At 39.3% G+C, this 23412-nt stretch overlaps 1 protein-coding gene across 2 annotated transcripts in view; it reads right to left on the bottom strand.

Moving 5' to 3' along the window:
- Positions 1–20149, bottom strand: part of LOC138029713 (hemicentin-1-like) — a 35818-nt gene extending 15669 nt beyond the window's left edge. Inside the window, exons 1-20 of one of the 2 annotated variants that reach the window (XM_068877466.1) lie at positions 19927–20149; positions 19342–19599; positions 16943–17212; positions 16343–16600; positions 15472–15741; positions 12765–13019; positions 11829–12086; positions 11225–11494; positions 10211–10468; positions 9604–9873; positions 7600–7854; positions 6499–6756; positions 5927–6196; positions 4157–4411; positions 3252–3509; positions 2659–2925; positions 2040–2297; positions 1460–1729; positions 858–1115; positions 254–523 (exon numbers count right to left, since the gene is read on the bottom strand). In XM_068877466.1, coding sequence (XP_068733567.1) covers positions 254–523; positions 858–1115; positions 1460–1729; positions 2040–2297; positions 2659–2925; positions 3252–3509; positions 4157–4411; positions 5927–6196; positions 6499–6756; positions 7600–7854; positions 9604–9873; positions 10211–10468; positions 11225–11494; positions 11829–12086; positions 12765–13019; positions 15472–15741; positions 16343–16600; positions 16943–17212; positions 19342–19599; positions 19927–20125 — 5185 coding nt within the window. In that variant the 5' untranslated portion in view covers positions 20126–20149. The remainder of the gene's footprint in view (positions 1–253; positions 524–857; positions 1116–1459; positions 1730–2039; positions 2298–2658; positions 2926–3251; positions 3510–4156; positions 4412–5926; positions 6197–6498; positions 6757–7599; positions 7855–9603; positions 9874–10210; positions 10469–11224; positions 11495–11828; positions 12087–12764; positions 13020–15471; positions 15742–16342; positions 16601–16942; positions 17213–19341; positions 19600–19926) is intronic. The other variant, XM_068877468.1, reaches the window with a different exon arrangement.
- Positions 20150–23412: the final 3263 nt, after the last annotated feature.

Here is a 23412-nt window from a genome sequence, read left to right as displayed (position 1 = left end):
GCGGATTACAATCTAAATATCTGAATCTCTTTTTCTCTAGATCTGGAGAATAACTTGCAGATATGAATGCACCAGATTCATCCAACTCAGGTTAGGATTGGACCTAGTGACATTATGTTAGTAGACACTCTCTTTTTATTACGAAAACGTAACACAGTTTCATTGCAGAAGAGATATCGCAAATGTTGAAAACATCCGAGGTAGAAGTTAGTGAAAATGTAACAAACACAGATAACAAAACCGCTGTACTTACAGTGGACGGTTATATTAGCAATGGCGAATGCAGGATTCTCTACCCCATTCTCCGCTGTGCATTGATACTGTATCATGTTGTTAAGAGTTCCAGGTCTACGCACGTTTGAAAGAATCAAGGAGGAATTTGTTGACAACACCTGGCTAGATTCACCAACTTTGGTCCACGATAAGACAGGTTCAGGTCTACCAGATGCCACGCAGTTCAACGTGATGTTGTGTCCCTCCACAACGACTGAAGATGTTGGATGGACTTTGACTGAGGGTGCATCTTTAGACAAGAGGAGAAAGTAATGCAACATTAATCCCTTTATTAATGTCTAAACTACATATAGTGGAGAACAAGTGTTCCACCAATTGGGAAAACTGCAAGCAAGTGAAACTTAACCTAACGTTGATTTCGACGGCTAGTAAAAAACAGAGTACCCAGTAGATAAAATGTCAGTACTATAAAAGAAAAATGAACCAATACACGTGCACACTTGGTACTATAAATTAAATCTATTTGGTTCATTAAAACTTGAACAATAATTGAATAAAAAGTAAGACAAAAATAAAATCTAGATTATTACACCACATGTAGTGACTGCGTGGACTGCACTTACCAACTGTGCTGATAACAACAGTTGCATTTTCTTCTTTACCGATTGTGTTGACAGGAACACACGTATACGCTCCATCTGCAGCAACAGTGACAGTGAACACGCCGGAGCTGCTGTTCCCAATATAGGCATCATCGAGGTAGAATTGAAAAACATGGGCCATGGGGTTGGCATCTGTGGTGCAGTTTATCGAGAGAGAAGAATCACGTAGGACTGTTGTGTTTGATGGAGTCAATTCTATCTTTACTTCACTTGGCCCGTCTGTAACAACAACTTTGTCGTCATTTTCACAAAGCATATCTTTGCAGTGAGTGAGCTACTTATGAGACTGGTTATGTGCAACTTAAACCAAAAGAAGTTTACAATCTAAATATCTGAATCTCTTTTTCTAGCTCTCGAGAATAACGTGCAGATATGAATGCACCAGTTTCATCCAACTGAGGTTATGGTTGGACCCAGTGACCTTATGTTAGTGGACACTCCTTTTACTACAAAAACGTTAATACATAGTTAATTGCAGAAGTGATATAGGAAATCGTGAAAACATCCGAGGTAAACGTTAGTGCAAATGTAACAAAAACCGTTAACAAAGCCGTTGTACTTACAGTGGACGGTTATATTAGCAATGGCGAATGCCGGATTCTCTACCCCATTCTCCGCTGTGCATTGATACTGTATCATGTTGTCAAGAGTTCCAGGTCTACGCACGTTTGAAAGAATCAAGGAGGAATTTTCTGACAACACCTGGCTAGATTCACCGACTTTGGTCCATGATAAGACAGGTTCAGGTCTACCAGATGCCACGCAGTTCAACGTGATGTTGTGTCCCTCCACAACGACTGAAGAGGTTGGACTGACTTTCACTGAGGGCGCATCTTTACACAAAAGGACATAGTGATGCAACATTAATCCCTTTATAATATATCTCAACTACATATAGTGGAGAAAGAGTGTTCCACCAACTGGGAAAACTACAAGCAAGTCAAACTTAAGCTAACGTTGATTTTCGACGGGTAGGAAAAACCGGAGTACCCAGTAGACATAATGTGAGTACAAAAACCAAAAAATTAAACCAATACACGTGCACACTTGATTAAATAAATTAAATCTATCGTGCCTCAGGAAACTTAAGGTCCATTTTTACACCATAATTATGTAGTGATTATGCATGTCGATTCCACTTACCAACTGTACTGATGACAACTGTTGCATTTTCTTCTTTACCGACTGTGTTGACAGGAACACACGTATACGCTCCATCTGCAGTAACAGTGACATTGTACACGCCAGAGCTGCTGTTCCCAATATAGACATCATCGAGGTAGAATTGAAAAACATGGGCCATAGGGTTGGCGTCTGTAGTGCAGTTTAACGAGAGAGCAGAACCACGTAGGACTGTTGTGTTTGATGGGGTCAGTTCTACGGTTGTTCCACTTGGCCCATCTGTAACAACAAGAAAAAGAACAACAACAACAATAACAACATAATCATCATTTTCACAAAGCATATTTTTCCAGTAAGTTAGCTTATTATGAGCCACTGTAACCAAGAACGCCGATTACAATCTAAATATCACAATCTCTTTTTCTCTAGATCTTGAGAATAACGACAAATATGTACGCACCAGTTTTATCCAGCTGAGATTTCGGTTGGACCTAGCGACCTTAAGTTAGAAGACACTCCTTTTATTACGAAACGTAACAACACAGTTTCATTGCAGAAGTGATATCGGAAGTGTTAAAACTTTCTAGGAAGACGTTAGTGCAAATGTAACAAAAACCGTTAATAAAACCGTTGTACTTACAGTGGACGGTTATATTAGCAATGGCGAATGCCGGATTCTCTACCCCATTCTCAGCTGTGCATTGATACTGTATCATGTTGTCAAGAGTTCCAGGTCTGCGCACGTTTGAAAGGATCAAGGAGGGATTTTCTGACACCTGACCAGATTCACCAACTTTGGTCCATGATAAGACAGGTTCAGGTCTACCAGATGCCATGCAGCTTAACGTGATGTTGTTTCCCTCCACAACGACTGAAAATGTAGGGTGGACTTCCACTGAGGGTGCATCTTTAGACAAGAGGAGAAAGTAACGCCAAATTACTTCCTTCATTAATGTCTCAACTACATGTGGGATGGCGTGTCTTCTACCAATTGGCAAAACTGCAGGCTAAGTCAAAGTTAAGGTAATATTGATTTTGGACCAGGAGAAAAAATACCGCAGTACCCGGAAGAAAAAATCTGAATACCGGGCCATCAAAATAAGCCAATACACGTGGTACTATAAACTAAATCTATTGTGCTTGATTTAAACTTGAACAATAATTGAATAAAAAGAAATAAATTAAAGTCTATATTATTACACCATATGTAGTGACTGGGTGGATTTCACTTACCAACTGTACTGATAACAACAGTTGCATTTTCTTCTTTACCGACTGTGTTGACAGGAACACACGAATACGCTCCATCTGTAGTAACAGTGACATTGAACACGCCTGAGCTGCTGTTCCCAATATAGACATCATCGAGGAAAAATTGAAAAACATGGGCCATAGGGTTAGCATGTGTGCTGCAGTTTATCGAGAGAGAAGAACCATGTAGGACTGTTGTGTTTGATGGAGTCAATTCTATGGTTGTTCCACTTGGCCCATCTGTAATAATAACAAAATCTGTCGTCATTTTCACAAAGCATTTTCTGCAGTCAGGGAGCTACTTAAGAGCCACTTTAACCAAAACAAGGTTACACTCTGAAGATCAGAATTTCGTTTTCTTTTTCTCTAAATCTCGAGATGAACGGAGGAGCTTACGGTTGCACCTACGACAGCTTACCACTGACCTTCTATTAGTAGACCCTTAGACAAAAAGATATAAGCAGCAGGTGACAGTGTATCCTATAAGGCGGACGACGATGTGACTTGTAAGCTTGCGGTTACCTCCTCATCTTAGACGTATCCGCCTTTTGACACCAGTAATCCCTTTCTTTTGTCAAAAGTAATTGACAGTTATTAGCGAACGAGGACTTCTTGTTTCATCTCATATCTCTTCATTTTTAGCCTGCATGGGCTGACTGTGTGCACTTAGCCAAGATTTTCAAGAAAGGATAATAACGTAAATATGCCCGAAAATGATTTCCACATGTGAATACATGGCCGGCCGACTGAGGAGTAAGGCGTTGTATTTGATATAACTGTGAAAATCTGGGAAACTTAAACGAGTTTGGTCAATTTTGGCTAATTCCGTTCAGTCCTTACGGCATTGGTTTTGGGAATAACTCCCTCTAGTCGTCACTACAACTTACAGAAGACATCCAGATAGCACGTTTTAGTGGAATTCCTGCCAATTCCGTTAAAACCATGACACTGATAGCCTCCAGCTTGATTGCGATCAATTGTTTTAAGCATAAGGCTTTCACTACTGTTGAGTACAGCTCCCGTTTGTAGATCCACCCATGCGACCTTCGGAACAGGATTACCAGTCGCATTACAGAACAGCACGACGTCGTTTCCTTCAAATATGTGACTCGGACACTGCTGGAGTGATACTGTAGGCTCATCTGAAAACGTGTTTCATCACACAAAAAAGTTCTTCCCACAAGACCCAACCACAATTCAACTACAATAGCCCTTTTCGAGGTTAGTTTTTCTCAATTGCATTACAATGTAATCTAACGTGGGTGCGAGGCAATTTCGGGTTAAAACTACAAAATAACCCGAAACTGCCTCACATACATGCTACATTACAATGTAATGCAAATGAGAAAAAACTAACCGTGAAAAGGGCTGTTTGGCAGTAAAATCAAAAGTGTTTCGATTTCTTTAACTCTGGAAGCAGTCGACTTTGTGCGACTGTATTCAATAGATAGAGTTAACTCACTTTGAGATCCAAGAAGTACTCCAGTCGCTTTCGCGACTTTCCCGTCAATCAATTTGATTCCAACTGTTTGCACTCAATTTCAACTTTCAGCACTTTTGCGATTAATTGACGTTACCCTAGCGAATGATCAGGCCGAAATTTTTACATGCATATTGTTATACCCGTAACACGTGAATGTGTCACAGAGGAAATGAAACTTTATATCTTCTCTCTCCATAGAAACAATAAAGCGGGGGAAAAAGCCATTAACGCTTCACGATTAAAATTAACGACCAAGACCTGCAATCCTCTGGCACCAAGTGAAACCTTGGAGGAGGAGAGGGCATTGGAATACTTCTTACACCAATAATAGCAAGTGAGACGGGGTTCATCTTTCTACGCAGTGGTTGAAATGACAAATACTTGGGAGACTACTCTTATTTGTTTTAATGTGTTTATAAGTTAAATAGCGTTTCCTAGCACTTTTAGTAGCTCACATCTTATTTTCGTCTCTACATAGTTCATATAGATGGACTGTTTATGAAACCTTGAAAACTTCAAAAGCCCGAACACTACAGTCCCACTTCATGTTAACCTAGCTGACCGTGACCATGCACAATCGTTTGTCTTCGGTTCACAACCGACTTTTGAATTAATTAATCGAAACTTTTCATTGGCTGTCTTTTGGAAAAGGGTGTCATTTGTGCATTAACAGGGTTAAAACAGCGAAGAAAAACAATAAATGAAGTCACATGTCGAGTTTCACAATCATCTTATATTTATTCTCCACTTCTTTACCATGATTTTGACTGGTCCCAGTCAAAATTTCTGATTCCTTGAAATGTTGATCTCATTCCGAATATAGTAATTTCACTTCAGCTATTTTCTTCACAGAACGCTGAACAGGAAACTTGAGACATGCCGAGCACTGTTGGCAAAGCACTTATCGATGATGATATGGCTGTCGTTACTCTATGTGAGGTTCTTCTCATGAAATTTTGGGGTAGGAGTTTTTAGTAGAGAAAATAAAATCACTTCAGATTTAATCGGCCCTTACCAGTCAGAGTGTTCAGATGTTCAAGCCAATATATATTCTTTATTACGAAAACGTAACAACATAGTTGCATCGCAGAAGTGATATCGGAAGTGTTAGAATTTTCGAGGTAGACATTGGTGCAAATGTAACAAAAACCGTCAACAAGACCGTTGTACTTACAGTGGACGGTTATGTTAGCAATGGCGAATGCCGGGTTTTCTACCCCATTCTCAGCTGTGCATTGATACTGTATCATGTTGTCAAGAGTTCCAGGTCTACGCACGTTTGAAAGGATCAAGGAGGAATTTTCTGACAACACCTGACCAGATGCACCGACTTTGGTCCATGATAAGACAGGTTGAGGTTTACCAGATGCCATGCAGTTCAACGTGATGTTGTTTCCCTCCACAACGACTGAGGATGCAGGATGGACCTTCACTGAGGGTGCATCTTTAGACAAGAGGAGAAAGTAACGCCAAATTAATTCCTTTATTAATGTATTAACTACATGTGGGATGACGAGTCTTCATCCAATTGTTAATTATTGATTTCGGACGAGAAAAAAATACCGGACTACCCAGAAGAAAAACTTAAAATAAGAGACCAGCAAAATGAATACACGTGCACACTTGGTACTATAAATTAAATCTATTTGGTTCATTAAAACTTGAACAATAATTGAATAAAAAGTAAGACAAAAATAAAATCTAGATTATTACACCACATGTAGTGACTGCGTGGACTGCACTTACCAACTGTGCTGATAACAACAGTTGCATTTTCTTCTTTACCGACTGTGTTGACAGGAACACACGTATACGCTCCATCTGCAGTAACAGTGACATTGTACACGCCTGAGCTGCTGTTCCCAATATAGACATCATCAAGGTAGAATTGAAATACATGGGCCACGGGGTTGGCATCTGTGGTGCAGTTTATCGAGAGAGAAGAATCACGAAGGATTGTTGTGTTTGATGGAGTCAATTCTATGGTTGTTCCACTTGGCCTATCTGTAATAATAACAACTTAATTTGTCGTCATTTTCACTAAGCATTTTCTGCGGTCAGTGAGCTACTTAAAAGGCACTTTAGCCAAAACAAGGTTACACTCTAAAGAACAGAATTTCTTTTCCTCTAAATCTACACTTGTAGATATGAATGCAGCAGTTTTATCCAGCTGAGGTTACGGTAGCACCTAGGACAGTTTACCATTGACTTTCTGTTAGTAGACCATTACACAAAACAGATAAGTAGCCGGTGACAGTGTATCCTCTGAGGTGAAGGGGGTAGTTTCTAAAGAAACAGTTACTGTGGTGCTGCGTCGGTGGGGAAGTAGTATGCAAAAATTTGGTTTTATCAACGGAGTTTATAATGTAAATTGGCCCCCGTACAGAGATTCTAAAAGCTGACGTTTCGAACGTTAGCCCTGACGAAGGGCTAAAGCTCGAAACGTCAGCTTTTAGAATCCCTGTATGGAGGCCAATTTACATTAGCAACTCCGTTGACAAAACCAAATTTTTGTATCCTGTAAGGTGGACGAAGATTTGACTTGCAATCTTGCGGTTACCTCCTCATTGAAAGTGGACACCAGTAATCCCTCTATTTTGTAAAAAAGTAATCGACAGGTATCAGCAAACGAGGACTTCTTGTTTCATTTAAGATCCCTTCATTTTTAGACTGCATGGGGTAATTGTGTGCACTTAGCCAAGATTTTCAAGAAAGGATAATAACGTAAATATGTCTGAAAATGATTCCTTAATACATGACCGGCCGACTTAAGATTACAGTGTTATATTTCATTAAATCGAAAAAATATGGGAAACTTAATTTCCTCTTGTCGTCACTGCAACTTACAGAGGACATCCAGATAGCACGTCTTAGTGGAATTCCTGCCAATTCCGTTGAAAGCACGACACTGATAACTTCCAGCTTGATTGCGATCAATGGTTTTAAGCATAAGGCTTTCACTACTGTTGAGTATAGCTCCCGTTTGTAGTTCCACCCATACGACATTCGGAGCAGGATTACCAGTGGCATTACAGAACATTACGACGTCGTTTCCTTCAGTTATGTGACTTGCACACTGTTGGAGTGATATTGTGGGCTCATCTGAAAAAGTGTTTCATCAGACATAGCAGTTCTTCTTACACGACCCTATCACCTTCTAACTACAATTTGGTCGTCAAATCAAAATTGTTTCGATTTCCTTCTGCAAGCAATCTACTGTGTATACCTGTATTCAATAGATCGAGTTCATTCACTTGGAGGTTTAGAAGCCACGTTGAAAATGACAGCCATAGAAACGCTTCAACATTGGAAAAGACTCAATTTACGACAGATAAAAATAACTTCAGTACGGTCACGATCTAAAAATAGATTTTAATAATAAAAATAATGTGGAACAGGGGCACCACATCACAGGGCACATTCTCTTGTTTAACCCTTTGACGGCCAAAAAAGCAACTTGACACTTTAGATTTTACTGTCTAACACCAGTGAGACGATTTTACTCGTCAATGGGGAAGCCCTCGGCAGTGAAAAGGTTAAATGCAAAATTTGACTATGTTATACTCTTATCGTATTTCTTTAGTGCCATGGCTCCCTCATCAAGCGTACATTAACGTTATTGGAAAAAAAAAAAGACAACCTGGATCGACATGTTAGCACTCGTGGAAAATTACAGGATTAATACGTTTCTTTCTCCGTCCTGACCTGACCAACATTTTATTTTGTTGGGCTTTCGCGACTTTTCCGTCAATCAATTTAATTTCAACTATTTGCACCCAATGTACTGTTGGGATAAATTGGCGAGAAATCCTAGCGAATGAGCAGGCCGAACTTTTTACATGCATATTATACTCGTAACAGGTGAATGTGTCACAGAGGATACGAAATTTCATATCTTCTCTATCACGTAGAAACGATAATGCGAAAAAAGAAGCCATTAACGCTGCATGATTAAAATTAAAGACAATGAATGGCAATCCTACAACTGTATATCACCAGGTGAAATGTTGGAGGGGGAGGGGTGATTCGGATACTTCTTCTAGCAATAAGAACAAGTGAGACGGGGTGACTATAACTAAGCAGTGGTTGAAATTTGAAATACTACGGAGATTACTCTTATTGCTTGTTTCAATGTACTTGTACGCTAAATAGCGTTGCCTAGCGCTTGTCGTAACGCATATCTTATATTTATCTCTAAATAGTTCATATAGATGGACTGGTTATGAAACCTTGAAAACTCCAAAATCCAGAAAAGTAATGTCCCACTTCATGTTAACTTGACCGTAACCATGCACAATCTTTTGTCCTCGGTTCGCAAATGAGTTTTGAATAAATTAATCGACACTTTTGATTGGCTGTCTTTTAGAAGGGTGTCATTTGTGCATAGTCAGGGCCAAAACAGCGGGGGGAGGGGGGGGGGGGGAGGGGGGGAATTTTTAATTAGTCGCATGTTGAGTTTCATAACCATCTCCAAATCTTTACTATGATTTCGACTGGCCCTAGTCAAAATTCTGATTCCTTGAAATCTTGATCTCATTTCGATTAAAGTAATTTCACTTCGGTTATTTTCTTCACGAAACGCTGAACATGAGACTTGAGAAATGCAGAGCGGTGTTGGCAAAGCACTCATGCACGATGACGGCTCTCGTTATTTTAGGGTAGGAGTTTTTAGTAGAGGAAATAAAATCACTCCAGATTTAATCGGCCCTTACCAGTCAGAGTGTTTAGATGTTCAAGCAAAAAAATTGTTTTTATTACAAAAACGTAACAACATAGTTTCATCACGGAGGTGATATCGGAAATGATGAAAACAAATGTAACAAAAACCATTATAAAAACCGTTGTACTTACAGTGGACGGTTATATTAGCAATGGCGAAAGCCGGATTCTCTACCCCATTCTCAGCTGTGCATTGATACTGTATCACGTTGTCAAGAGTTCCAGGTCTACGCACGTTTGAAAGAATCAAGGAGGAATTTTCTGACAACACCTGACCAGATGCACCGACTTTGGTCCATGATAACACAGGTTCAGGTGTACCAGATGCCACGCAGTTCAACGTGATGTTGTGTCCTTCCACAACGATTAAAGATGTTGGATGGACTTTCACTAAGGGCGCATCTATACACAAGAGGGGAAAGTAATGCAACATTAATCCCTTTATTAATGTCTCAACTACATAAAGGGGAGAACGAGTGTTCCATCAATTGGGAAAACTGCAAGCAAGTCAAATTTAAGCTAACGTTGATTTTCGATGAGTAGGAAAAACCGGAGTACCCAGTAAATAAAATGTGAGTACGAGAACAGAAAAATGAACCAATACACGTGCACACTTGATTAAATAAAATAAAACTATCGTGCTACATTGAAACTTAACAATAATTGAAAAAAGAAAAAAGGAAACTTAAGGTCCATTTTTATACCATAATTATGTAGTGACTATGTCGATTCCTCTTACCAACTGTACGGATGACAACAGTTGCATTTTGCTCTTTGCCAACTGTGTTGACAGGAACACACATATATGCTCCATCTGCAGTAACAGTTACATTGTACACCCCTGAGGTGCTGTTTCCAATATAGATATCATCGAGGTAGAATTGAAAAACATGGGCCATAGGGTTGGCGTCTGTAGTGCAGTTTAACGAGAGAGCAGAACCACGTAGGACTGTTGTGTTTGATGGGGTCAGTTCTACGGTTGTTCCACTTGGCCCATCTGTACAACAAGAAAAAGAACAACAACATAGTCATCATTTTCACAAAGCATAGTTTGCCAGTCAGTGAGCTTGTTATGGTAATGGTAATGAATTTATATAGCGCATTTTCAATTAACATATTCAAATGCACTTTACAAGAAAGGGATCTATGGGTGAGATCGGACATCCGCATATATAGCTGGCAGCCGCTATCAGTCCATTAGCGATCTCACCGAAGCACATGAATGAGTGAAATGAGGCCTGACCACAACACCGGGAGCTGTATACCCTACTCTTTACGAATAGTGTGTGGGTTCTTTTACATCCCACTGCGTTGTGAACATTGAAGGGTTGTGAGACGGGGCCTCCGGTTTATAGTCCTCATTTATTTTAAGACCCTAAGTGTTGGTCAGGCCGGAGTCGAACTCACTACACGTACCTCCCACATGGCAGCCCGATGCTCAACCAACTGAGCCACCGGTGCGCGGTGAGCCGCTTGTTATGAGCCACTTTAACCAAAAACGCGGATTAGAATCTAAATATCAGAATCGCTTTTTCTCTAGATCTTGATAATAACGTGCAGATATGTATGCACCAGTTTTATCCAGCTGAGATTACGGTTGGACCTAGCGACCTTAAGTCAATAGACACTCCTTTTTTTTTTGAAACGTAACAACACAATTTCATTGCAGAAGTGATATCGGAAGTGTTAAAACTTTCGAGGTAAACGTTAGTGCAAATGTAACAAAAACCGTTAACAAAGCCGTTGTACTTACAATGGACGGTTATATTAGCAATGGCGAATGCCGGATTCTCTACCCCATTCTCCGCTGTGCATTGATACTGTATCATGTTGTCAAGAGTTCCAGGTCTACGCACGTTTGAAAGGATCAAGGAGGAGTTTTCTGACAACACCAGACCAGATTCACCAACTTTGGTCCATGATAAGACAGGTTCAGGTCTACCAGATGCCACGCAGTTCAACGTGATGTTGTCCCCCTCCAGAACGACTGAAGAGGTTGGGCTGACTTTCACTGAGGGTGCATCTTTACACAAGAGGAGAAAGTAACGCTAATTTAATTCCTCGATTAATGTCTCAACTACATGTGGGATGGAGAGTCTTCTACCAATTGGAAAAACTGCAGGCTAAGTCAAAGTCAAAGTAATATTGATTTTGGACCAGGAGAAAAAATACCGGAATACCCGCAAGAAAAACTATGAATACGAGGCCAGCAAAATGAACTAATACAAGTGAACACTTGGTACTATAAATTAAATCTACTGTGCTTTATTTAAACTTGAACAATAATTGAATAAAAAGAAAGAAATTAAAATCTATATTATTACACCATATGGAGTGACTGGGTGGATTCCACTTACCAACTGTACTGATGACCACAGTTGCATTTTCTTCTTTACCGACTGTGTTGACAGGAACACACGTATACGCTCCATCTGCAGTAACAGTGACATTGTACACGCCTGAGCTGCTGTTCCCAATATAGACATCATCAAGGTAGAATTTAAACACATGGGCCATAGGGTTGGCATGAGTGCTGCAGTTTAACGAGAGAGAAGAACCACGTAGGACTGTTGTGTTTGATGGAGTCAATTCTATGGTTGTTCCACTTGCCCTATCTGTAATAATAACAAATAACTTTGTCTTCCTTTTCACAAAGCATTTTCTGTGGTCAGTGAGCTACTTAAGAGCCACTTTAACCAAAACAAAGTTACACTCTAAAGATCAAAATTTCTTTTTCTCTAAATCTCGAGATAAACTTGTGAATATGAATGCACCACTTTTATCCAGCTGAGGTTACGGTTGCACGTAGGACAGTTTACCAATGCCCTTCTATTATTAGACCCTTACACAAAAGAGATAAGCAGCAGGTGACAGGTATCCTCTACGGCGGACGACGATGTGACTTGTAACCTTGCGATTACCTCCTCATCTTAGACTTATCCGCCTTTTGAAACTTGACACCAGTAATCCCTTTCTTTTGTAAAAAGAGATTGACAGGTATTAGCGAACGAGGACTTCTTGTTTCATCTCAGATCTCTTGTTTTTTAGACTGCATGGGCTAATTGTGTGCATTTAGCCAAGATTTTCAAGAAAGGATAATAATGTAAATATGCCCGAAAATGATTTCTACATGTGAATACATGACTGGCCGACTGAAGAGAAAGGTGTTATTCTTCATATAACTGTGCAATTCTGGGAAACTTGAACGAGTTTGGTCAATTTTTGCTGATTCCGTTCAGTCCTTAGGGCAATGGATTAAGGAATAACTCCCTCTAGTCGTCACTGCAACTTACAGAAGACATCCAGATAGCACGTCTTAGTGGAATTCCTGCCAATTCCGTTGAAACCATGACACTGATAGCCTCCAGCTTGATTGCGATCAATGGTTTTAAGCATAAGGCTTTCACTACTGTTGAGTATAGCTCCCGTTTGTAGTTCCACCCATGCGACATTCGGAGGAGGATTACCAGTCGCATTACAGAACAGCACGGCGTCGTTTCCTTCAATTATGTGACTTGGACACTCCTGGAGTGATACTGTAGGCTCATCTGAAAAAAGTGTTTCATCACACATAACAGTTCTTCCCACAAGACCCTATCACAATTCAACTACAATTTGACAGTAAAATCAAAAGTGTTTCTATTTTCTTTAACTCTGGAGGCAGTCGACTCTGTGCGCCAGTATTCAACAGATAGAGTTAATTCACTTTGAGGTCCAAGAAGTATTTCAGTCGCTTTCACGACTTTCCCGTCAATCAATTTGATTCCAACTGTTTGCACTCAATTTCAACTTTCTGCACTTTTGCGATTAATTGACGTGATCCTAGCGAATGATGAGGCCGAAATTTTTACATGCATATTGTTATATCCGTGACACGTGAATATGTCACAGAGGAAATGAAATTTCATATCTTCTCTACCACATAGAAACAATAAAGCGGGAAAATAAGTCATTAACGCTTCACAGCCAGAACAGTACTGTCCCACTTCATGTTAACCTGACAGTGACCATGCACAATCGTTTGTCTTTGGTTCACAACGGACTTTTGAATTAATTAATCGAAACTTTTCATCGGCTGTCTTTTGGAAAAGGGTGTCATTTGTGCATTAACAGGGGTAAAACAGCGAATGCTTGGAAAAACAATAAATGAAGTCACATGTCGAGTTTCACAATCATCTTATATTTATTCTCCACTTCTTTACCATGATTTTGACTGGTCCCAGTCAAAATTTCTGATTCCTTGAAATGTTGATCTCATTCCGAATATAGTAATTTCACTTCAGCTATTTTCTTCACAGAACGCTGAACAGGAAACTTGAGACATGCCGAGCACTGTTGGCAAAGCACTTATCGATGATGATATGGCTGTCGTTACTCTATGTGAGGTTCTTCTCATGAAATTTTGGGGTAGGAGTTTTTAGTAGAGAAAATAAAATCACTTCAGATTTAATCGGCCCTTACCAGTCAGAGTGTTCAGATGTTCAAGCCAATATATATTCTTTATTACGAAAACGTAACAACATAGTTGCATCGCAGAAGTGATATCGGAAGTGTTAGAATTTTCGAGGTAGACATTGGTGCAAATGTAACAAAAACCGTCAACAAGACCGTTGTACTTACAGTGGACGGTTATGTTAGCAATGGCGAATGCCGGATTCTCTACCCCATTCTCTGCTGTGCATTGATACTGTATCATGTTGTCAAGAGTTCCAGGTCTACGCACGTTGGAAAGAATCAAGGAGGGATTTTCTGACACCACCTGACCGGATTCACCAACTTTGGTCCATGATAACACAGGTTCAGGTCTACCAGATGCCATGCAGCTTAACGTGATGTTGTGTCCCTCCACAACTACTGAAGAGGTTGGATGGACTTTCACTGAGGGCGCATCTTTACACAAGAGGGGAAAGTAATGCAATATTAATCTTTTTATTAATGTCCCAACTACATATAGGGGAGAACGAGTTTTCTACGAATTGGGTAAACTGCAAGTCAAGTCAAATTTAAGTACCCGGGAGATAACTCTGATTACCAGTCCCGAAAAAATGAACCAATACACCTGCACACTTGATTAAGTAAATTAAATCTATTGTGCTTCATTGAACGTAACAATAATTGAAAAAAGAAAAAAGGAAACTTAAGGTCCATTTTTACACCATATGTAGTGACTATGTCGATTCCACTTACCAACTGTACGGATGACAACAGTTGCATTTTGTTCTTTGCCAACTGTGTTAACAGGAACACACGTATACGCTCCATCTGCAGTAACAGTGACATTGTACACGCCTGAGGTGCTGTTTCCAAGATAGATATCATCGAGGTAGAATTGAAAAACATGGGCCATAGGGTTGGAATCTGTGCTGCAGTTTATCGAGAGAGAAGAACCACGCAGGACTGTTGTGTTTGATGGAGTCAGTTCTATGGCTGTTCCACTTGGCCCATCTGTAACACCAACAACAACAACAATATCGTCATTTTCACAAAACACATTGTCCCAGTCAGTCAACTACAAGTACTTATGAGCCACCTTCACCAGAAAAAAGTACAAACTAAATATCAGAATCTCTTTTTTCTGCAGATCTCGGGAATAACGTTCAGATATGTATGCACCGGTTTTATCCAGCTGAGGTTACGGTTGCATCTAGCGAGCTTAATTTAGTAGACACTCCTTTTAGAGAGGTTTTCAATTGAGTGTCGAAAGTAATTAGCTAATTACTTTGGTTTTGCATCTACTTCGCTCAGTGATTGGTTCAAAGTTTTCGCGCCACTTTTTCAACCAATCAGAAGTGAAACCAAAACCAATTGTGGCTCGCGCGTGCACACTGAGTAAAGTAAATGCAAAACCAAAGCAATTCGCTAATTACTTTCAACACTCAATTGAAAACCGCTCTATTACAAAACTTAACAACACAATTTTATTGCTAAACGGATATCGGAAGTGGTAAAACTTTCGAGGAAGACGTTAGTGCAAATGTAACAAAAACCCATTGTACTTACAGTGGACGCTTATATTAGCAATGGCGAATGCCGGATTCTCTACCCCATTCTCCGCTGTGCATTGATACTGTATCATGTTGTCAAGAGTTCCAGGTCTACGCACGTTTGAAAGAATCAAGGAGGAATTTTCTGACAACACCAGACCAGATTCACCAACTTTGGTCCATGATAAGACAGGTTCAGGTCTACCAGATGCCACGCAGTTCAACGTGATGTTGTCCCCCTCCAGAACGACTGAAGAGGTTGGGCTGACTTTCAATGAGGGCGCATCTTTACACAAGAGGACATAGTGATGCAAAATTAATCCCTTTATTTTAATGTCTCAACTACATGATTATGGTGAAGGACACGTGTTCTACCACTTGGGAAAACTGAAAATTAAGTTAAATTTAAGCGAACGTTGATTTTTCAGGAGGAAGAAGAACCACAGTACCGGGGATATTACAAGACCAGCAAAATGAAGCAATACATATGTGCATTTGGTTATATAAATTAAATCTATAATTGTGACGTTTCATTGAAACTTGAACAATCACTGAGAAAAAATACATGTAGGAAGAAAATTTAAAGTCTACATTGTACAATTAATTGCACCAAGGCCCAGTTGTTCGAAAGCACGATTAACTTAATGCAGGATTAGCGTAAACTTTGTTTCATGCTTTTAATTTTCTGGTGAAATTTTCTTTTTCTTATTTTTGCTTTTCAACTTTTGACTTCTTCAAATTAATGTAAAGTTTTGCTGAATATCAGCACTGAACAACATTTGGGAGTAAAGAAATAAACCCCTTCGTTAATTTCTTGTCTGAGGTTAGCGTTAATTGGCATTTGAAAAACCGGGCTAATATGTGGTGACTGCGTGGACTGCACTTACCAACTGTACTGATGACAACAGTTGCATTTTGTTCTTTACCGACTGTGTTCACAGGAACACACGTATATGCTCCATCTGCAGTTACAGTGACATTGTACACGCCTGAGCTGCTGTTCCCAATATAGACATCATCAAGGTAGAATTGAAATACATGGGCCACAGGGTTTGCATCTGTGGTACAGTTTATCGCGAGAGAAGAACCACGTAGGACTGTTGTGTTTGATGGAGTCAATTCTATGGCTGTTCCACTTGGCCCGTCTGTAACAACAACATTGTCGTCATTTTCACAAGCCATATTTTTGCAATCAGTGAGCTAGTTATGAGAATGGTTATGAGCCACTTTAACCAAAAAGAGATACAATCTAAATATCTGAATCTCTTTTTCTAGCTCTCGAGAATAACGTGCAGATATGAATGCACCAGTTTCATCCAACTGAGGTTACGGTTGGACCCAGTGACCTTATGTTAGTGGACACTCCTTTTATTACGAAAACGTTAATACTTAGTTCATTGCAGAAGTGATATCGGAAATCGTGAAAACTTCCGAGGTAGACGTTAGTGCAAATGTTAAAAAACCGTTAACAAAGCCGCTGTACTTACAGTGGATGGTTATATTAGCAATGGCGAATGCCGGATTCTCTACCCCATTCTCCGCTGTGCATTGATACTGTATCATGTTGTCAAGAGTTCCAGGTCTACGCACGTTTGAAAGAATCAAGGAGGAATTTTCTGACAACACCTGGCTAGATTCACCGACTTTGGTCCATGATAACACAGGTTCAGGTCTACCAGATGCCACGCAGTTCAACGTGATGTTGTGTCCCTCCACAACGACTGAAGATGTTGGATGGACATTCACTGAGGGCGCATCTTTACACGAGAAGGCAACGTAATGCAAAATTAATCTCTTTGTTAATGACGCTGCCTACTAATTAAGAGGTATTCCTGCGCAGTTTACTGAATATGCAGGAAAAGCAGCTCTTAACAAGTGTTATTGAAATCCCAAAAGAAAATTGGGGGAAACCATGCACTTTTCGAAGAATTAATTAATCAACAATATTTGAAAAAAGCGTTTTTAAAATTCACGGGTTTCAAAGCGTTTTGAAGTAGGCGGCCGACTCTGGAAAAGTATGCGGGCAGCAAGGCCCCTGAAGTTAGGGGGGGTCTAAGGGCATGCTCCCCCAGAAAATGTTGAAATCTAGAAGCTCGGAAATGCCATTTTCAGCGTTCTGGCATTGATTTCAGACAATGACAGTTTCCTTCAAAATCTCCATTTTGAGAGGCACAAATAAGTGAAACGACACAGTCACGTTTCGAAAGCGGGTTGAGATTTCGCTTCACTTCCACATGTGCAAATACTCGGCGGCCGAATGAAAAAAAAAGTTGCTCATTGCTCAATTTAAATTGCCGCTATTAATTACCAGAATAATTTTATATTTCAACACTCGTGCTAGTTTGAATCATAACTTTAATCTTGCTTTAATAATGCAGAGCAGTGTGAATGGGTCTGCCTAATGTGCGAGCCAGCGAGCCATGCGAATATCGCATTTAAGTCTAAGAACACATTTCAAATAGCGCTGATAAACAGTTATTAAGTCTAAGCACCCATTTTAAAACGGTTAATTTTCAATAACTGTGTGACTCGCATGCTGACTCGCAGTCATGTCGCGCATGGCTCGCAGCCACGGCTCGCATGACTCGCACGGCTCGCTGGCTCGCACATTAGTAAAACTCAGTATGAATCGCTTCTGCACCACGCGTAGACCGTAATCTAAACATCCATTAATTGTTGTTTTGTTATGACTTATTTACGTACAGACAGCAAAATTTGCACTTTGCAACGACTTTTATTTCAATAGGCACGACTCCTTGATGTCCCTTAACTTCCAGATCAGTCGGCCGTAGTTTATTTTAGTATAATAAACAACGTAGTAATCATATGGTCGAATGAACAATAACAAAGTCCGACAACTTGTTAAATAACTACTTAATGTGTGTATTGGACGAGTTTCTTCACCTTACTGAGGATCGTGATGTTTTGAACCCAAACAAAAAAAGTGTGTTTACGGTTTGATGTTTTCGTTTCTCTGCCATGCTGTCAGGTGGTAGTGATGGTAGCAACCGAAAGAAAAGGAAGAAACGATCGAAGTCACCGAATGCCCAAACGAGATTGGCGCGGCCACTTACAATTCAAGATAGCGAAAACATGTCAATGCGAACGGCACATGATACTGCCGGCGATTTGAGCTTCCTTTTGAACAAACCTTACATCCTATTGCATATGCATTATTACTGCAAAATTGAGTGTGAATTTACTCTGCCGTCTCAAAGATTAATGGATAAGAAGCAAAGCCAAGATTGTTTGTCACGAGCTGATTGTTATGACCAGACTAGCCGGCGACTTACAGTCAAGTAACCGGCGGAATTCTGGCGGTCGCCGGCTTGTTTTAAAACCACTGTAAAATACAAACAACGTATGACGTTCTTTTTCAAATTGAAGCTTATTTATCTATGAAGAAGGCGTGGTTACCCCCAATTTTCTTTTTGGATGCCAAGATCACTTGCTACGTTCTGCTTTCTCCGCATAATTTTAAACCGCGCAAAAATATCCCTGTATTAATAAGCACCACCCATAGGAAATCCGAGAATCTCGAGATGCGCAGAACGTATGCGCAATAACAATAGTAGCCACCGTCCCTAATGTCTGAACTACATGTACATACAGTGTACAGTAAAGACGACTGATCTACTACCAATCAGGAAAACTAAAAGCTTTGTAAGTCAAAGTTAAGCGAATGTTGATTAAAGTGTCAAAGGAGGAAAATGTGCAGTACCCAGGAGATAAACAAAATGTTGGTTACATAAATTAAATCTCTTGTGACGTTTCTTTGAAACTTGATCAATATTGAAAAAAAAAAAAAAAAAAAAGGGGAAAGAAAAATTAAGGTTTCTGTTATTACACTACATGTATATGTAGTGACTGCATGGATTCCACTTACCAACTGTACTGATGACAACAGTTGCATTTTCCTCTTTACCAACTGTGTTGACAGGAACACACGTATACGCTCCATCTGCACTAACAGTGACATTGTACATGCCTGAGCTGCTGTTCCCAATATAGACATCATCAAGGTAGAATTCAAACACATGGGCCATAGGGTTGGCATCTGTGGTGCAGTTTATCGAGAGAGAAGAACCACGTAGGACTGTTGTGTTTGATGGAGTCAATTCTATGGTTGTTCCACTTGGCCCATCTGTAACAACAACATTCTCGTCATTTTCACAAAGCACATTTTTTTGCAGTCAGTGAGCTACTTATGAGCCACTTCAACCAAAAAAAGATTAGAATCTAAATATCAGAATCTCTTTTTCTCTAGATCTTGAGAATACTGTGCAGATATGAATGCACCAGTTTTATCCAGCTGAGGTTACGGTTGGAACCAGTGACCTTATGTTAGTAGACACTCTCCTGTTATTACAAAAACGTAACGACATAGTTTCATTGCAGAAGTGGTGAAAACTTCTGAAGTAGACCTTAGTGCAAATGTAACAGTAACCATTAACAAAACCATTGTACTTACAGTGGACAGTTATATTAGCAATGGCGAATGCCGGATTCTCTACCCCATTCTCTGCTGTGCATTGATACTGTATCATGTTGTCAAGAGTTCCAGGTCTACGCACGTTGGAGAGGATCAAGAAGGGATTTTCTGACAACAACTGACCAGATTCACCAACTTTGGTCCATGATAACACAGGTTCAGGTCTACCAGATGCCATGCAGCTTAACGTGATGTTGTGTCCCTCCACAACTTCTGAAGAGGTTGGATGGACTTTCACTGAGGGCGCATCTTTACACAAGAGGACAGTGATGAAAAATTAATCCCGGTATTAATGTCTGAACTACATATAGTGGAATACAAGTGTTCTACCAATTGGGAAAAGTGAAAGCTAAGTCAAATTTAAGCAAACATTGATTTTGCATGAGGAGGAAACCCTGGTGAAAATCCTTAAAGGATCTTTAAAGATCTTCAAAGATCTTCAAAGACCTGACAAAGATCTTTAAAGATGAAGATCTTCACAGGATCCTTGAAGGATCTTTAAAGGATCTTCAAAGATTTTCTAACATTGAGGACTCTTGGGATACTTCATCAAGATCCTTGAGGAAATTATCAGGATCTTGCAAAGATCTTACCAAGATCCACACACAAAATCTTGGAAAGATCCTCAAAAGGATCCTTGAAGATCCTCAAAGAGTGACTGAGGATCTTACAAGGATCTTAAAAGGATCCTTGAAAGGATCTTAATAAAATCTTTGACAGGATCCTTAAAGATCATACTAGGATCTTTTGAGGATCTTTGAAGGATCCTTATAGTAATCTTGAAAGAAACCTTAAAGGGATCCTCGAAAGATCCTCAAGGATTGTATGAGGATCCTTTAAGGATCCTAAAAGAATCTTCAGAGGTATCTTGAAAAGATCTTTATCAGGATCCTGAAAGATCCTACGAGGATCCTTCAAGGATCTTAAAAGGATCCTTAAAGTGATCTTGAAAGGATCTTTGTTACGATCCTTGAAAGATCCTATGAGGATCCTTCAAGGATCTTAGAAGGATCCTTATAGTAATCTTGAAAGGAACTTTATTAGGATCCTTGAAAGATCCTATGAGGATCCTTCACGGATCTTAAAAGGAACCCTAAAGTGATCTTGAAAGGATCTCCGTTAGGATCCTTGAAAGATCCTATGAGGATCTTTCAAGGATCTAAAAAGGATCTTTAGAGTGATCTTGATCCTTCAAGGATAAGGATCTTATAAGGACCTTTTTAGGAGTGAAGTGTATAAAATCCCTAAAGATCCTATGAGGTATTACGTACATGTACCCTCAAGCATCGTTAAGGAACCAAACTTTGAACATAAAAATAATCACGCTGTACACGAATCAATTAAAACGAAAACGTTTATTCTGATGTAATCCATTGATTGTCGGAAATATCAGTAACAGATTACCTTGTTTGATGAACTCGTAATAACTGCAGGCCGGGCCAGATGCAATATGAAACAATATACTGTACTACATACTCTCGAAATATCAAAGAATTCGTGTCAGCACGTAATCCTTTAAAAAAATACCAGGGCTAAAATACAGAATTCAGGGCCACATCTAGAGACTCTAGTGACGAATCGGCTCGATCAGTATCTTTTCACATTCCTTTAAGGGTTAATTCGATGAGTCTGCTATGATTTTTGCTCACTTTTTCTTTAAAGTACAGTCCGATGAATCGGAGGGTTGTAATCCTCCGCCATCTTGGATAAAACGCGAGAGATAAGACTGGAAACTAGTGAGCCATTTCCCTTTTGGTCAGCAGTCACCAACGACGGTTTTATTCTAAGTTTGAATCAACGAGCATAAATCTTATGATTCATGATTGTTTTGCCCTTTAAATACTGATTCAAAACGAGGAAATGCATACAGCAATCCAAGTACAAAGGTAGGCGCTAATTATAAGCAGATAATATTTGAGTTGCTGACTTATTGTTCTTAATAATGACGATAGACTAAATCGGCTAACTCAACCAATTCAAATCTCTCGGGGTTAAGATTCTTTGTGTGTTTAATTTGCATGGCAATGAAGCATTCACATTTAAAATGATATGGTAATACTGGAACAAAACGTTTTATTTCGAAAAGATTTAATTGCGTACAACATTGAGTTAGCCGAAATTCGAAATTTTCAAACTTCAAGTCCCAAAATAATTTGACTTGTACAGGCAAGGATTATAATTCGGCTTACTTGCTCTAATCCTGTAAAAAATAGGTGAACCTTTAACAAGATTACTTACTAGTAATAAGGTTTACATCAAAAGAGTGGTTGTTGCAAATTATATGATTGGCAAAGGATCCCTTCGATTCTCTGTAAATGCTACGTGTCTGAGGTTCATAGCAATTTTCAAATTAAAGGTTAGGTGACGCACATTTATTTCCACTTCCACGGCATGACTTGCGAGTACATGTGGAATTCATGATAATCAATATGAGTAATTTGCCCTTATGGCTTTGTTTTTCTTTCAGGATGCGTAACTGCAAAATATTCAGAAAAAGTTCTCAAAAAGCAGCCTCAGCCGACAATAGCACCAAATACTGAGTGAAGAAAAAAATTAGTAATAAAAAGATAGATAAAATGAAATAAATACAAATGTGTTAGGTAAAATCAAACGTTATTGTTGTAGTACATGTACTTGTACTCGTAATGTTTCTCTTTCGCTGTTTTTCTAGGCTACAATTTAAGGTTTTTGTCTTATTTTTAAGAAACATTTTCTCAATAAAAATGGCTGTTTGTGAAAATATTTTAAATATTCCCAGCCATATCTTCGATATTAATGAGTACTTGATAAAAACTGTATGAGTATCTATATTTTATCTCTATTGTTTCTATGATTATTAATATACATTCAAGTCATATTATAGGTAATTTTGTATGCAGCTAGACTTTTAATTAATGGATAACCATGCATGTGACCAAATAACTCCAAAAGCTACTATGATTGTCAGTTGAATAAGAATTGTGAGCAAAGTTGTCACAGAGTTTCAATGTTAAAACAACAATGTTGTCAAAGACAACTTGATCCACATCAAGTCTGTGAAAAATAATAGTCAGTGCATCATTTGTTAAGGTTTGTTAGATTTTTATTGTATTCTTCCCATCCCTTTGACCCAGGAGTTAGTGCCAATTTTGGATAGCAAGCCAGGGTGATAAGCCTTACCAAACTTCACTTGCATCTTACTCAAGTGAGAATCGTAGTGTGTGGCTGTTTTTCATTCAGTTCAATAAAGAATGCTAGCAAATAAAGTCGGATATTGATTTCCCATGATTCATCGTTGTTATTTTACTTCAATCATACTTAGCATTATAACATAAATAGTTTACAGACAAATGAAGCATTTTATGTATTGAAGTTTCTCTTTTACAGAAAGAAAGCTCCTTTTTCCAGGTTAAATAAAAGAATTTGTACATCAAACTGCAGTCCAATAAGTGCAATTCAGGGTGAGAAGGTGGACAGTAAAATTAA

Source organism: Montipora capricornis, chromosome 13 (assembly GCF_036669925.1).
Source record: "Montipora capricornis isolate CH-2021 chromosome 13, ASM3666992v2, whole genome shotgun sequence".
Taxonomy (NCBI): domain Eukaryota; kingdom Metazoa; phylum Cnidaria; class Anthozoa; order Scleractinia; family Acroporidae; genus Montipora; species Montipora capricornis.
Note: the sequence above shows the minus strand (reverse complement) of the source record. Positions and strands in the feature narration are given on the sequence as shown.